The following is a 14,576-nucleotide window of genomic DNA, read 5'->3' on the forward strand; positions in this document are numbered from 1 at the left end:
GGCCCCCATGCGGACCAAAACAGCCGTGTGCATGAGGCCTAAGACTGATCAGAATCAGTCAGAAAAATGCGTTGAAATGCCGGATCAGTCTTTCCGGTGTCATCCGGCAAAACGGACCCGGCATTTATTTATTTCACCTTTTTTCTGGTCTGCTCAGAAGGACAGATCCAGCATTCAGGTATGATCTGGCACTAATACATTCCTATGGGAAAAAAAATGCCGGATCCGGCATTCAGGCAAGTCTTCAGATTTTTTTGGCCCAGAGATAAAACCATAGCATGCTGCGGTTTTATCTTTTGCCTGATCAGTCAAAAAAACTGAACTGAAGACAACCTGAACGGATTACTCTCCATTCAGAATGCACCTGATCAATTCTTTTCCGGCATTGAGCCCTTTTGACGGAAATCCGTGCCGGAAAAGAAAAACACTGTGAAAGTACCCTTAAAGGTTCTGCAGAAGAGCATACACTCTAATAGATCAGCTATCCAACACAGCCATTACAAACATATGACACAAGCCATAAGCATGTTACACAAACTATGTCAATGGTATGGTTTCATCATATTAGCAATGTCCAAACTGTCACATCAAAGACTGTAAAAACGTAGACTCCTATCCATGCCTGTAGATGCCAGAAACTTTGCATTTTGACCAAATGCCAGACCTGTTGTAAGTGCACTGTGATCTGTAAAGAGAGGTCAAATTTTGAAAAATTAGTGATCAAGGAATACACTTTACATCATTCTTATTGTATGAGTGAGTACATTTGAACTGTGAGAGAATACTACAACCTTGAAGACTGCCTGCTCATTACATGCAGCAATAGCTTGTTCTCATACAGCTGCATTGCTTTTGAGTAGAGTGCCGTTTAGACAGCACAGTCTGCTGTTTAGAAAGAAATTTCAGTGTCCGCATGAACGATTGTTTCACCAGATGAACAAGCGTTTCGCTCGTTCATCGGGTGATCTGCCGCACGTTTAGGGTGATGGCACACAGTGCAGTTATGACATGCATTCAGGATGAAGTTTTAAATTCAGCCAGTTTAGCAGCCTCATTAAACCCTGGTGTTCTGCATAGTGGATATGATTTAACTAATTTCAGCTAGCTACAATAAAAAACTGCACCTAGAATACATGTCAGAACTGCACTGTGTGCCATCACCCTTAGATGGGCAGATTATTGGGAACGAGCATTTGTAGGTAGGGTTGTCTCGGGTATCGAAATTTCGATACCCAATCGATACTTTTATACAAGTATCGGTTCGGTACCGGGATTTACATTTTTTTGATACTGGGCTGCGCAGTCTACTATCACAGAACATGAGCGCGCTGCTGTCAGCGCGCGCCATGTTCCCTCAGCATCACAGGGGAGAAGAAGGAGTCACTCTCTTCTTCCCCCCTGTGCCGCGCTGCCAATGAGGAGAGAGAGGGGTAGGCACACTGCTCCACCAATGATAATTAACGTCAAATACAAGAGAAGGTGCCCAGCCTATGACAGGAAGCTGCGAGGGGTGCTGCACCTGAGGGGTCAACTGCTGCTGATCGCACCTCCCTGTCAAAGGCAGGGTGTCGGCTGTGTGATTCTGCCGCCGACACACCCGCCTCCTGTATTAAACATTAATAATGATTGGTGGCGCAGTGCGTCCTCCCCAGTATTAAAAACATTGGTGGTGCAGTGCGCCCTCCCCCCACCAGTGCTCCAGACTAAAAAAAATACCTAGTAGCCCATTGGCTCCTGAACTGAAAAATTTAGGAGCCAAATTAAATTTTTTGTCGCCAAATCGAAACCGAATCAAAATTTTGGTATCGTGATAACGCTACGCCGATCAGATCGGCGTAGGGTTGTTTAGATACCAAAATTTTGATTCGCTTTCGTCACCATAAAAAAGTATTGCGATACTCAATACCGCGCAAAAAAAAAGCCGCGTGCATTTGGCATTTTATGAAACGTTCGGCCCATAATAGAACAGTCCTATCCTATTTTTTGGGGTGACAAGGTGACAAAAAAAGGGCGAATGCTCACCGCATAGGAGATATTTTTTAATAATTTAATAGTTTGGACTTTTCGGACGCAGCGCTATGTAATATGTTTATTTATTTATTGTTTATATATTTTATATGTAAAATTGGGAAAGGGGGGATTTAAACTTAATATTTTAGGGTACTTTCACACTAGCGTTTTTCTTTTTCGGCATAGAGTTCCGTCCTAGGAGCTCTATACCAGAAAAGAACTGATCAGGTATATCCCCCATGCATTCTGAATGGAGAGCAATCCGTTCAGGATGCATCAGGATGTCTTCAGTTCAGTCGTTTTGACTGATCAGGCAAAAGATAAAACCGCAGCATGCTACGGTTTTATCTCCGGTGAAAAAAACCTGAAGATTTGCCTGAATGCCGGATCCGACGACGAAACTGCCCGCCGGATCACACTGCCGCAAGTTTGAAAGTAGCCTTAGTGTGTGTGTTTTTTTTTTTTTTTACTTACTATTGGCCCCCTTAGGGGCTGGAACCCTTGTCCTATTCACCCTTAGGCCCCTTTCACATGGGCGAGATTTCTGCACGGGTGCAATGCGTAAGGTGAACGCATTGCACCCGCACTGAATCCGGACCCATTCACTTCTATGGAGCTGTGCACATGATCGGTGATTTTCACGCATCACTTGTGCGTTGCGTGAAAATCGCAGCATGCTCTATGTTGGGCGTTTTCATGCAACGCAGGCATCCGCAAGCAAGTGCTGATGCGGTGCGATTTTCACGCATGGTTGCTAGGATGAAAGTCTATTCACTGTGCTATTTTCCCTTATAACATGGTTATAAGGGAAAATAATAGCATTCTTTAATACAGAATGCTTAGTAGAAGGTCAATATAATAAATATTATATACAGCCCAGTATAATAAACATTGGTGGCGCAGTGAGCCCCCCCCCCTGTATAATAAACATTGGTGGCGCAGTGGGCAGTGCCAATGAAGATTAAAAAAAATATATATATATATATATATATAAATTAACTCACCTCCTCCAATTGATCTCGTAGCAGCCGGTCTCCTGTTCTTTCTTCAGGACCTGTCAAAGGACCTGTGGTGACATCACTGTGCTCATCACATGGTACATCACATGATCCATCACCATGGTAACGGACCATGTGATTAGCTCAGTGACGTCACCACAGGTCCTGAAGAAAGAACAGGAGACCGGCAACTACGCGATCAATTGGAGGAGGTGAGTTAATTTTTAAACCATCATTGGCACTTCCCACTGCGCCACCAATGCTTATTATACTGGGAGGGGGGGGGGGGGGGCACTGTGCCACCAATGAAGATAACAGCTATTAACACAAATACAGGAGGCAGGTGCTGGAATCAAATAGTCGTCACCCGACCTCTATGAAAGGGAGCTGCTATCAGCGGCAGTTAACCCTTCAGGTACCGCACCTGAAGGGTTAACTGCCGCTGATCACAGCTCCCTGTCACTTCAGAGTGCTGAAGTCCAATGAGGCCTCACAGAGGAATGTTGTCGCTTGGGACATCTGGAGGGCAAAGCTCAGGGTGTCAGCAGAGGTATCCTGCTCTGCGAGGTCCTGATGATGGCGCTGCAACCACACTAAAGGCGCCCTGGCTACCCAGGCCGAGACGAACGCGGCCCGCAGACCAGTGCCTGCCAGAGTGAAGGTGGCTTGGAAAGAGAGTCCAAACGCATATCAACGGAGTCCTGTAGGGAGTACCCGTCCAGGACTGGTATTGCCGAATTCTTAGCCAATCTGGCCACCGGCGGGTCGACCATAGGAGGAGAAGACCACTGCTGCACATTATCTGCCGGGAAAGGATACAGAGTATCCATGCGCCTTGTGGCAGAAAAAAAAACTGCGCTTAGGGCGCTCCCAAGCGTTAGAAAGGACCTTGGCGACTCGCCATGAATGAGCAATGTGACTGCCTCTGGTGCGTCACCCCTTCTGGAGTGGAAAGGGGGGAATTCCTGGCTACTAGAAGGAGGTTCTCCCTGTATGTCAAAGGTGTCACGGACCGTCGTGACCAAGTCTGCCACCATGGTGGTGAGCTTAGGCGAGGGTTCCGAGGGATCCAAGGCAGGATGCTGCTGCGCACGCTGCCTCTTAACAGTTGAGCGTCCTCTGTGGGGGCACCGGGAGGTGGAGCAGTGCTAACCACAGGCATCGCAGGCGGTGGATCCGAGGCCGCCATGCGTTTCATAAAGGCCATGGCCGCGCGCGAGACTTGGTCCAAATCCGCGGCTGCCCTAGCTATGGCAGAGGCCCAGGAGGGCTCTGCGGGCTCCGAAGGGGCGGAGGAGGGACTGGGCTGGTTTGGTGGAGGGGGAGGAGGAGGATGATGATCCTGTCCAGAGGCAGGGCAAGAGTCACAGGAGCCTGTAAACGATAGTGACAAGCAGCAGACCTTACGGGATCCCAGTGGGACCTGAGGTGTCGCTTTAGATTTTTGGGGAGCCCCCCAGACTTGGATGACGGCGGCAATCCCGGAGTCAGGGTCTCCTACAGTTTTGCGGAACACTATCTGTCCTACTGTGACCTGTGAGGAGCTGGAGTAGCAGCCAAGCGTGGAGAAGTGCTGAGACAAAGCGGAAGCGCCCCAGGCACGTCACAGATCGCGAAAATAAATTGCGGTAAAATACCCTGCAGTCTTCACCCTCTGTTCCCGGACCAGCATGGGGTCACCTCTTCAGTCATCTGGCACAAGGAGTGGCAGTGCACTGGATAGAGGGCAGGACTAGGTGACCCCGGATCTGGTAGGCCACCGGAGCTGCAGGTCGAGCCCGGTTCCACTTATCTTCTGGGGGGAAAGGGAGGTAGCCGGGGACGGTCATGCGACCCTGTGTCCTTTGTTTAGAAAAAAAAAATACAGGGACAAGCCTTATCCGACACTAAGCTAAAACGGAGGTCCTCCTATTGGAGCATGGGAGTATAGCCAGTGGAGGAGGAGATGTTTTTTCTTATTTGCATAGCGTCTCCTCCTAGTGGTGGCTTAAGCTATACCCATGGTGTGTGTCCCCCAATGGAATGGGCGAGAAAAGCTTTTTTTATGTAAAACTGAAACAAAGAAAGTAGACATATTTGATATAATTGCGTCTGTAACAACCTGCTCTATAAAAATAGCACATGATCTACCCTGTCAGATGAATGGGTAGTAAAAAATAAAAACGGTGCTAAAACAGACATTTTTTGGTTATCTTGCCTCACAAAAAAGTGATCCTCTGGATAGATCATTACCATCTGACCGGCAGTGGTCCAACCCCAGGGACCCTGCCGATCGGATGTTTGAGAAGGCAGCGGCGCTCCAGGAGAGCCACGGCCTTCTCACTGTTTCCCGCTGGCTCAGTGACCTCACGACTAGTATGAACTGGCCTGGACGCGGCTAAGCTCCGTTCACTTGTCATTTTATTTTTTTAGGACATTAGAAGGCTTCAAATTTTAGAAGCATGATGCTGATGATCTATCCAGAGGATAGATCAAAAGTTTAAACAAACTGCAGAACCCCATTAAGTAATAAATATTTTATTAGATATCACTTTCTGTTTTAAAAGCACAGAAATTGAAATTTTTCTAAATTTTTGGTAAATTTGGGATTGTTTCATAAATAAAGGTGAAATATATTGACTCAAATTTATGACTGCATCGTCTGGATCTGGGAGCGACTCTACAATTGGCCATCCAACATCTTTTTTTAGGAAGACGCTGCCACCCCAAAAAACCTCCATCAGGAGAGCAGGACGCCACCATTATCGGGGACGCTGACGCACCTCTAAGGACAAGCTCTCAGGTACACCAGAGACTCTAGTATTGAATCTATCATCAAAAAGTCTTAGTCCAAAGCAAATACAGGTTCTTCAAAAAGGCTCATCATTTAGCCCCACTACCACTTTTTATTCCTTTGAATTGGACTTGGACTTGCAACGCTTTTATCGCAATCTTCGCCTAAAAGCACACTTTTCTGCCAATATGGTTACGGAATCTATTGATGACAATAGTCCAGAATCTGATAGACACATACTTACACTTAAACAATTTGGTCTGAGAACCAAAAGCAATTACATGCCCCCCAAAACCCAGCATTCTGTTGAGGCATATGTAAACCTAGTGCAGAGGGATATTGATAAACTACTACACCAATTCAGACAAGGCTCCCTGCATACATACCATAACTTGACTACCCAAGAGAGACAGACACTTAACCACTTATTGGATGATAACACATTAATTTTCAAACCAGCAGATAAGGGGGGAGAGCTAGTGATCCTAGATAAGGAATACATATGTAGTGAGATCATGGGACAGCTATCATTGGATACATCGGCTCAAGACGCTAGAGCCCAAGGGAATTAATAGAGAATATGCACGCTAAGGCTTTTTATGATTGCATTTAGCCTTTAATCATATTCTTTAATGTTTCTTTTCTCAGCGCAACTAAGGTATTGCTTTCATTTCAGTGATATTCACCTCTTGCCACGGCTGATCATCGTTAGGCAACACCCGCCCCCAGGAATATACAATGAATACACGGTTGCCTTGGCAACGTCACGTCAGACCATGTGACACTGGGCGGTCTATTTAAATTTGTTTGTACTTGTGTGTTCATTGCCACTTATTCACAAGTTTGAGAATGGAACTACAAGTGCCGAAACACGTCACTACTGTAATTAGATATTTGGCACCTGGGGCAGGTACTTTCTCTGGCACCCCCCTTCTCCCGCCGAAACCATAAGAAACTTTATTTTTACATTTAAATATACCGATTTATTTTGTTTGAAATAAAAAAATTTATCACTAGTAAACAGAAAATTGCTGGTAAATTAACAATTAAAGGGAGTCACCATTTTGTGAAGAAAGGTGAAGAAAAAACGGCTGTTTTTGCACTAATATATATATATATATATATTTTTTTTTTTTACAGGTTCACTAGACGGGACGGATCAGGTTATATTTTTTTATAGAGCGGGCTGGAGTTTTCACTGATGCCGATGCACCCTGCCCTGATAGCAGGGGCTCAGCTGACAGTGACGGCCAGACCCGTGCCGCTGAGCGGCTCCTGCACGATCAGCCCACCATACCTGTACAGCGCTGGGACTCAACTCACGTCCTGCAGTGCCGTATAGGTACGGCACTGGTATCAGCCTGGTCCTTTCCCATCCATATTTGGGCCTCTTGTAAATTTCTGCCCTGACTCCTCAACACCCCTCCCCCCCATTAAAATAGCAAGGCCCTTAACTGAAAAAATACCTCTCTAGTTTGTCTAGACTGCTGCCTCCTCTATGCACACTGTTGTGCCACTGACTGTCTGCACCACTCCTAACTGCCACACACCACAATGCTTTTTCCAGGCTCAGCTCGGCGGCAGTGTATCTGAAGACACACACAACACTGTTGAGGTGGTCACTTCACTAGAAGGCACAGGCCGCACAGCACAGCTGTTTTCTTGCTCAGGAGCACTGGAGCAAGCGGCTACAAGGAAGATGGCAGGTTTTCCCACCTGGAAGGTGAGCGGCGGCTGGCTGCAAGCATACAAGTGAGATAGGCATGAGCATACTCCTTGTCTTATCAGAGCGTGCACCAGGGGAAGATTAAGTATATCATAGGCAGGGGGCTGTTTACCCATCTTGGGCCTCCTTTGTTCATATGCAATGATCGTCCCCTCTTTCGCGTTGTGCCCCATGTTGATTTTTTTCTGGCAAATATTAAAGGGGTTATCAGAGTTATGGAAAAAAAAAAAAAACTTATAAAACTCATCAGGACATACATATACATTAGTTAAGCTTGATTTCTTAAGAGAAAAACCCATACTTACACCTTTGCATGGTTCTGTTATTCATGCTTTGTTTACATGCTGCAGCAAAGCTGTGGGGGGGGTGGGGGGGTGTAACCATGACTAAGCTCTCCCCTCATGAATATTTGAGGGTGTTAATACTCTGACTTTCCCCTCACCCTGCTCATCCTAAGTTTGCATAAGGGCTCATGCACACGACCGTATGCCCTCCGAGACATACGGTCCGTGAGCAGGCCATATGTCCCAGAGCGGCATACATCGTGTGCACGGGAGCGCACAGCATCATAGGTTACAATAATGCTGTGTGCATCGGGCAACCCGCAGGGCTCTTGTCCCGCACTCATAATAGCATTTGAGTGCGGGACAATAGTCCCGCGGGCGGCCCGATGCCCACAGCATCATTGTAACCTATGATGCTGTGCACACGATGTATGCCGCTCAGGGACATATGGCCCGCTCACGGACTGCATCTCACGGAGGGCATACGGTCATGTGCATAAGCCCTATAAAAAACATATGATCATCTCCCAGCTCACACAGGCAGAAGATCTTCCTGTCACATTGCTATATGACAGCTATATGTATCTAAGGCTACTTTCACACCTGCGTTTAGGTGCGGATCCGTCTGGTATCTGCAGAGACGGATCCGCACCTATAATGCAAACGCTTGTATTCGTTCAGAACGGATCCGTTTGCATTAGCATGAACAAATGATAATGCAAACAGATCAGTTTTGACATACATTGAAAGTCAATGGGAGGCGGATCGGTTTTCAATTGCACCATCTTGTGTCAGCAAAAACGGATCCGTCCCTATTGACTTACATTGTAAGTCAGGACGGATCCGTTTGGCTCAGTTTCGTCAGACGGACATCAAAACGATGCAAGCAGCGTTTTGGTGTCCGCCTCCAGAGCGGAATGGAGGCTGAACGGAGGCAAACTGATGCATTCTGAACGGATCCTTAACCATTCAGAATGCATTGGGGCTGAACTGATCCGTTTTGAGCCGCTTGTGAGAGCCTTGAAACGGATCTCACAGGCGGACCCAGAAACGGCAGTGTGAAAGTAGCCTAAGCTATAGGACAGCTATATGTACAGTGGATATAAAAAGTCTACACACCACTGTTAATGTCAGTTTTCTGTGATGTAAAAAAAATGAGAAAGATAAATCATTTCAGAACTTTTTCCACGTTTAATGTGACCTATAAACTGTACCACTCAATTGAAAAACAAACTGAAATGTTTTAGGTGGAGGGAAAAAAACAAAAACTAAAATAATGTGGTTGCATAAAAGTGTGCACACCGTCTTATAACTGGGGATGTCACATTCAAAGTCATGTTAAATAGGAGTCAGCATACACCTGCCATAATTTAAAGTGCCTCTGATTAACCCCAAATAAAGTTCAGCTGCTCTAGTTGGTCTTTCCTGAAATTTTCTTAGTCGCATCCCACAGCAAAAGTCATGGTCCACAGAGAGCTTCCAAAGCATCAGAGGGATCTCATTGTTAAAAGGTATCAGTCAGGAGAAGGGTACAAAAGAATTTCCAAGGCATTAGATATACCATGGAACACAGTGAAGAAAGTAGTTATCAAGTGGAAAAAATATAGAGAAAATAATAGTGACATTACCAAGAACAGGACGTCCCTCCAAAATTGATGAAAAGACGAGAAGAAAGATAATAATTACTTAACGGTAATTAGATTTTCCATTTAGCCTCCACAACGGCACTAAGCACTCCACAACGGCACTAAGCAGGAGGGTTACCCCGCCTCCCAGGGACAGGAAACAACGTGGAGAACAAACCTTTAAAAGCCTCTCCTCCCATGTTCCTTCTCCAGTAAGTATCCGAGTAACTCAAAGATGATGCTGAACATAAGAGTTTATTAAAGAAAAGAAACAGAGCACCATGCAAAAATACATCAACATTTTTTATAAGAAATCATAAGGGTGGGAAATACCAGTGCCGTTGTGGAGGCTAAATTGAAAATAAAATTACCGGTAAGTAATTATTTTTTCCATGCGCCTCCCCAACGGCACTAAGCAGGAGGATTATCAAAGAAGCCATCAAGCCCCTTAAAGTGGGACCACCGCAGACAGGACCTGACATTTGATTTAGGGAGGGAGAAGCATTTTCTGCCCAGGAGGTAGAAACAGCTCTGGTGGAATGCGCCGTTAGCCGAGAAGGAGGAGAAGAACCTCTTTCTTTGTATGCCTTGGAAATAACTTTTTATCCAACGGGGTCATTTTAGAGGCTCCTAGGCCCTTATTTTTCCCTGCATATTGGATCAGCAGACGACTGAACTTGCTAAGCTTCTAGGTAGGCCAGGACACATCTAACGTCCAAGTTATGGAATTTGGCTTTCTTTTCAGTCTTGGCCTGTGGACAGAAGGTAGGCAAAGAGATCTGTTGGTCGCAGTGAAACTTAGAGAACACTTTAGGTAGAAAAGAGGGTTCATGTTTTAGTATTATCCGGTCATCTAGCACGGTCAAGTATGGTGGGCGACAGAACAAGGCTTGGATTTCGCCTATTCTTCTAGCGGAGGTGATAGCGATTAAGAAAGCGGTTTTCTTGGAGAGCAGACTAAGAGGCATCTCTGAGAGGGGTTCAAAAGGAGGGTCCAAGACAACAGAAAGGACCAGGTTAAGGTCCCACGGAGGAACCATGGTTCTGACTGTAGATTTCAGCCTACTGGCACCCTTCAAGAAACGCCTGATTAGAGGTACGTCTGCTAGCTTAGAGTCCAAAAAGGCACCAAAGGCTGCTACCTGAACTTTCAGAGTACTAACTCTTAAACCGCTTTCAAGACCTTTCTGCGGAAATTCTAGGATTGTTTTAATTTCATTTTTTTCTGAAGGATCCCAACAGCGCTCTGAAAATCGCAGATAGGCTTTACAGACCCTAAGGTAGATTTTTGAGTTGAGCGGCTTACGGCTGTACAACAGAGTGTTGATTACCGCATCTGAAAGACCCCTATCTCTTAGGAGGGAACGCTCAGTCTCCAGGCTGTCAGATTCAGTTGCCGGGCATCCGGATGATGGACAGGGCCCTGAAGAAGAAGGTCCAGAATCTGAGGAAGCGTCCAGAAGTTCCCTTTGGCTAGGCTTAACAACAGAGGAAACCAAGTCCTTCTTGGCCAGAATGGGGCTACCAGGATTATGTCGCATCTGTCCTCCATTATTTTGGCTAGGGTTCTAGGGATTAGAGATAAAGGGGGGGGGGAGGCATAAAGTAGGCCCGTTGGCCAAGGACTCGAGAATGCGTCCACCCCGTTTGGGTTGTTCCGAAAGGACAGGGAAAAGAATTGATCTACTTGTCTGTTAGTTTTCGAGGCAACAAGATCCAGGATTGGAGTACCCCACTTTTCGCACAGAAGTTGGAAGACCCTCTTGTTCAGGGACCATTCTCCGGACTTTAGGTGTTGTCTGCTCAGGTAGTCTGCCAAAAGGTAAGATGTCTGGCTGAGGTTTTTGCTTCTCGTGCCCCCCTGCTTGTTTATAATAGGTCACTGCTGTACTGTTGTCCGATAAAATCTTTACGTCTTTTAGACGAAAAGGTTTTTAGGTCCAGAAGAATTGCTTGAAGTTCCCTCAAGTTTGAAGACATGGGAAGGTCCGACTGCTTCCAAACTCCCTGCACAACCAGGTCTCCGCAATGAGCCCCCCAACCTAAATTGCTCGCGTCGGTGGTGATCACAATTGGGTTCCGTGGTCTCTATTGGACTCCTTGAGTCAAGTGATGTTTCTTTAACCACCAGCTTAGAGTCGTTCTGATCCGAAATGGGAGTGACACTTTTCGGTCCAGTGAAAAGGACTTTTTAGTCAAGGTTGATAAAAGAACATTTTGTAGAGGCCTGCTGTAGAACTGTGCCCGTTTGACGGAGGGAATGGTTGAAGTCATCAGCCCCAGGACAGTCATAATTTGTCTGAAGGAGACTTTTGGTAACGACCGGAATGACAGGATTCTTAATCTCAGGTCCTGAATTTTTTCCTCTGGGAGAAAAGATGTCATTACTCGGGAATCCAGGAGAACTAGAAATTCTTTCCTCTGTGTAGGAATGAGGTCCGATTTTTCTAGGTTTAACATCCACCCCAGGGAATGAAGTGTGTTCCTGGCTACCTGTAAGTCGCTGAGATGGTTTTCCAGAGAATGAGTCCAGATAGGGGATGAACAGGATCTTCTGCTGATAGACATAAGCAGATACTTCCGCCATAACTTTCGTGAACACCCGAGGGGCGGATGAAAGGCCAAATGGAAGTACCTGGAATTGAAGATGAACAAGACGGCTGCCCAGATAGATCGCAAACCTCAAATACTTTTGATGTTATTTGTAGATGGGGACATGATAATAGGTGTTGGCCAGGTCGAGCGTCACCATATAGCAGTCTTGATACAATAGGTTGATTGTGGATTTTATTGTTTCCATTTTGAATTTTTTGTAGGAAACATGTCTGTTTAGATCTCTGGTTTATAATTGCCCTGTAGGAGCCATTCGGTTTTTTCACCAGAAAGACAGGTGAATAGAAGCCTTCCCCCTTCCTGATCCCAGGGCACTGCCGTCACTGCCTGTTTTAAGAGCAAGTAATGAATCTGCACTTCTAGACGGGATTGATCTTTGATGCAAAGTTTCCTGTTTATGTAGAATCTTTTTGGTGGAGGGGAAGCGAACTCTATTTTGTACCCCGAGGATATCAGGTCCAAGACCCACGGAGACTTTGCAATTTTTTCCCAGGCTGGGAGAAACTTTTGGAGTCTTCCTCCCACCAGGCTCCTGGCGTCATTGTCCGGGCTGCTTGGATGATTTGTCCGGGTTTAAGAGAAATCCTCTGCCTCTGGATGGTTGCCATGTACCCAAACTTTCTTATTTTCTGTGATCTAGTCTACCTTTCTATGATAACCAGCAGTTATGGAAGAATCTTGCTTCTGATGGAGACCCTTTTTTCTTGTCTGAGGCTTTGTCCAGGATATCATCCAAGACAGAGCCAAAGAGCCTGTCTCCTTCGCAGGGGATATTACATAGTTTGTTCTTACAGGTGTTATCCCCCTGACCATGACCTTAGCCATATAGACCTCCTGGCTGAGTTAGCCAAGGCAGCCGATCTGGCTGATAGTTTTACCAGATCAGCAGAGGCGTCTGACAGAAAACTAGTGGCCTGCTTAAGGACTGGGAGGGAGGCTAGAATGTCTTCCGTAGGAGTACCCCCAAGCAGATGCTCTTCTAAATTAGGGGGCAAAGGTTTAAAAGTAATATCAGGAAGTATTACTTTACTGAGAGAGTAATACAGTGAAGGAGTTTAAGCATGCATGGGATAGGCATAAGGCCATCCTTTAAATAAAATAGGGCCAGGGGCTATTCATAGTATTCAGTATATTGGGCAGACTAGATGGGCCCAATGGTTCTTATCTGCCGACACATTCTATGTTTCTAACTTGGCAAGCTACATTGAAAGGGTCCTGGCAGTACAAGTGGCTGCAATGCTGGGCCGTAACATAGCGGTGCAAGTGTCCCAGGATTTCTTAAGGATTGACTCACATTTTTTGTCCATGGGATTTCTTAAGAGTTCCACATCTTCAAAGGGAAGTGAGGACTTTTTTGAAATCCTGGCGACTACGGCATCGACTCGTGGGGTTTTATCCCAATGAGCAGTGTTTAATTCGCTGAAGGGGTACTTGCGTTTAAAAACCCTGGAGACTCCATCTTTTCTCCAGGTCTTTCCATTCATTAGCAATTATTTTTTTTATATTTTCGTGTACAGGAAAAAACTGTCTTTTTTTGTCTGCCAGTCCGCTAAACACGTGATCTTAGATAGATTGAAGTTATTTAGTTTGCTCAATATTCATCGCCGCTCTAATAGTCTTTAGTAATGAGTCAGTTTCTTCAACTGAACAGAGGGGCCTCCCAGAATTATCAGATAAAATCTGAATATGAGGATACTTCGCCTACATCTAAATCAAATTCAGATTCTAGAAGAGTCTCTGGAATTTGATTTTGAAGTAGCGGGAGCCTGTGGGAGGGAGGCTATCCTGGTTTCAATGGCTGAGGAAACTTCTTTACACTGCGTGCAGAATTATTAGGCAAATTAGTATTTTGACCACATCATCCTCTTTATGCATGTTGTCTTACTCCAAGCTGTATAGGCTCGAAAGCCTACTACCAATTAAGCATATTAGGTGATGTGCATCTCTGTAATGAGAAGGGGTGTGGTCTAATGACATCAACACCCTATATTAGGTGTGCATAATTATTAGGCAACTTCCTTTACTTTGGCAAAATGGGTCAAAAGAAGGACTTGAAAGGCTCAGAAGAGTCAAAAATAGTGAGATATCTTGCAGAGGGATGCAGCACTCTTAAAATTGCAAAGCTTCTGAAGCGTGATCATCGAACAATCAAGCGTTTCATTCAAAATAGTCAACAGGGTCGCAAGAAGCGTGTGGAAAAACCAAGGCGCAAAATAACTGCCCATGAACTGAGAAAAGTCAAGCGTGCAGCTGCCAAGATGCCACTTGCCACCAGTTTGGCCATATTTCAGAGCTGCAACATCACTGGAGTGCCCAAAAGCACAAGGTGTGCAATACTCAGAGACATGGCCAAGGTAAGAAAGGCTGAAAGACGACCACCACTGAACAAGACACACAAGCTGAAACGTCAAGACTGGGCCAAGAAATATCTCAAGACTGATTTTTCTAAGGTTTTATGGACTGATGAAATGAGAGTGAGTCTTGATGGGCCAGATGGATGGGCCCGTGGCTGGATTGGTAAAGGGCAGAGAGCTCCAGTCCGACTCA

General features: G+C 45.7%; 1 protein-coding gene across 1 annotated transcript in view; it reads right to left on the bottom strand.

Annotated features, from left to right (window-relative positions):
• Positions 1 to 325: 325 nt before the first annotated feature.
• Positions 326 to 14,576, bottom strand: part of PRPF19 (pre-mRNA processing factor 19) — a 297,502-nt gene continuing 283,251 nt past the window's right edge. The window contains exon 16 of the mRNA XM_040436035.1: positions 326 to 685. Coding sequence (XP_040291969.1) covers positions 588 to 685 — 98 coding nt within the window. The 3' untranslated portion in view covers positions 326 to 587. The remainder of the gene's footprint in view (positions 686 to 14,576) is intronic.

The sequence above is a fragment of the Bufo bufo genome, chromosome 6 (assembly GCF_905171765.1).
Source record: "Bufo bufo chromosome 6, aBufBuf1.1, whole genome shotgun sequence".
In the NCBI taxonomy this organism is placed as follows: Eukaryota; Metazoa; Chordata; class Amphibia; order Anura; family Bufonidae; genus Bufo; species Bufo bufo.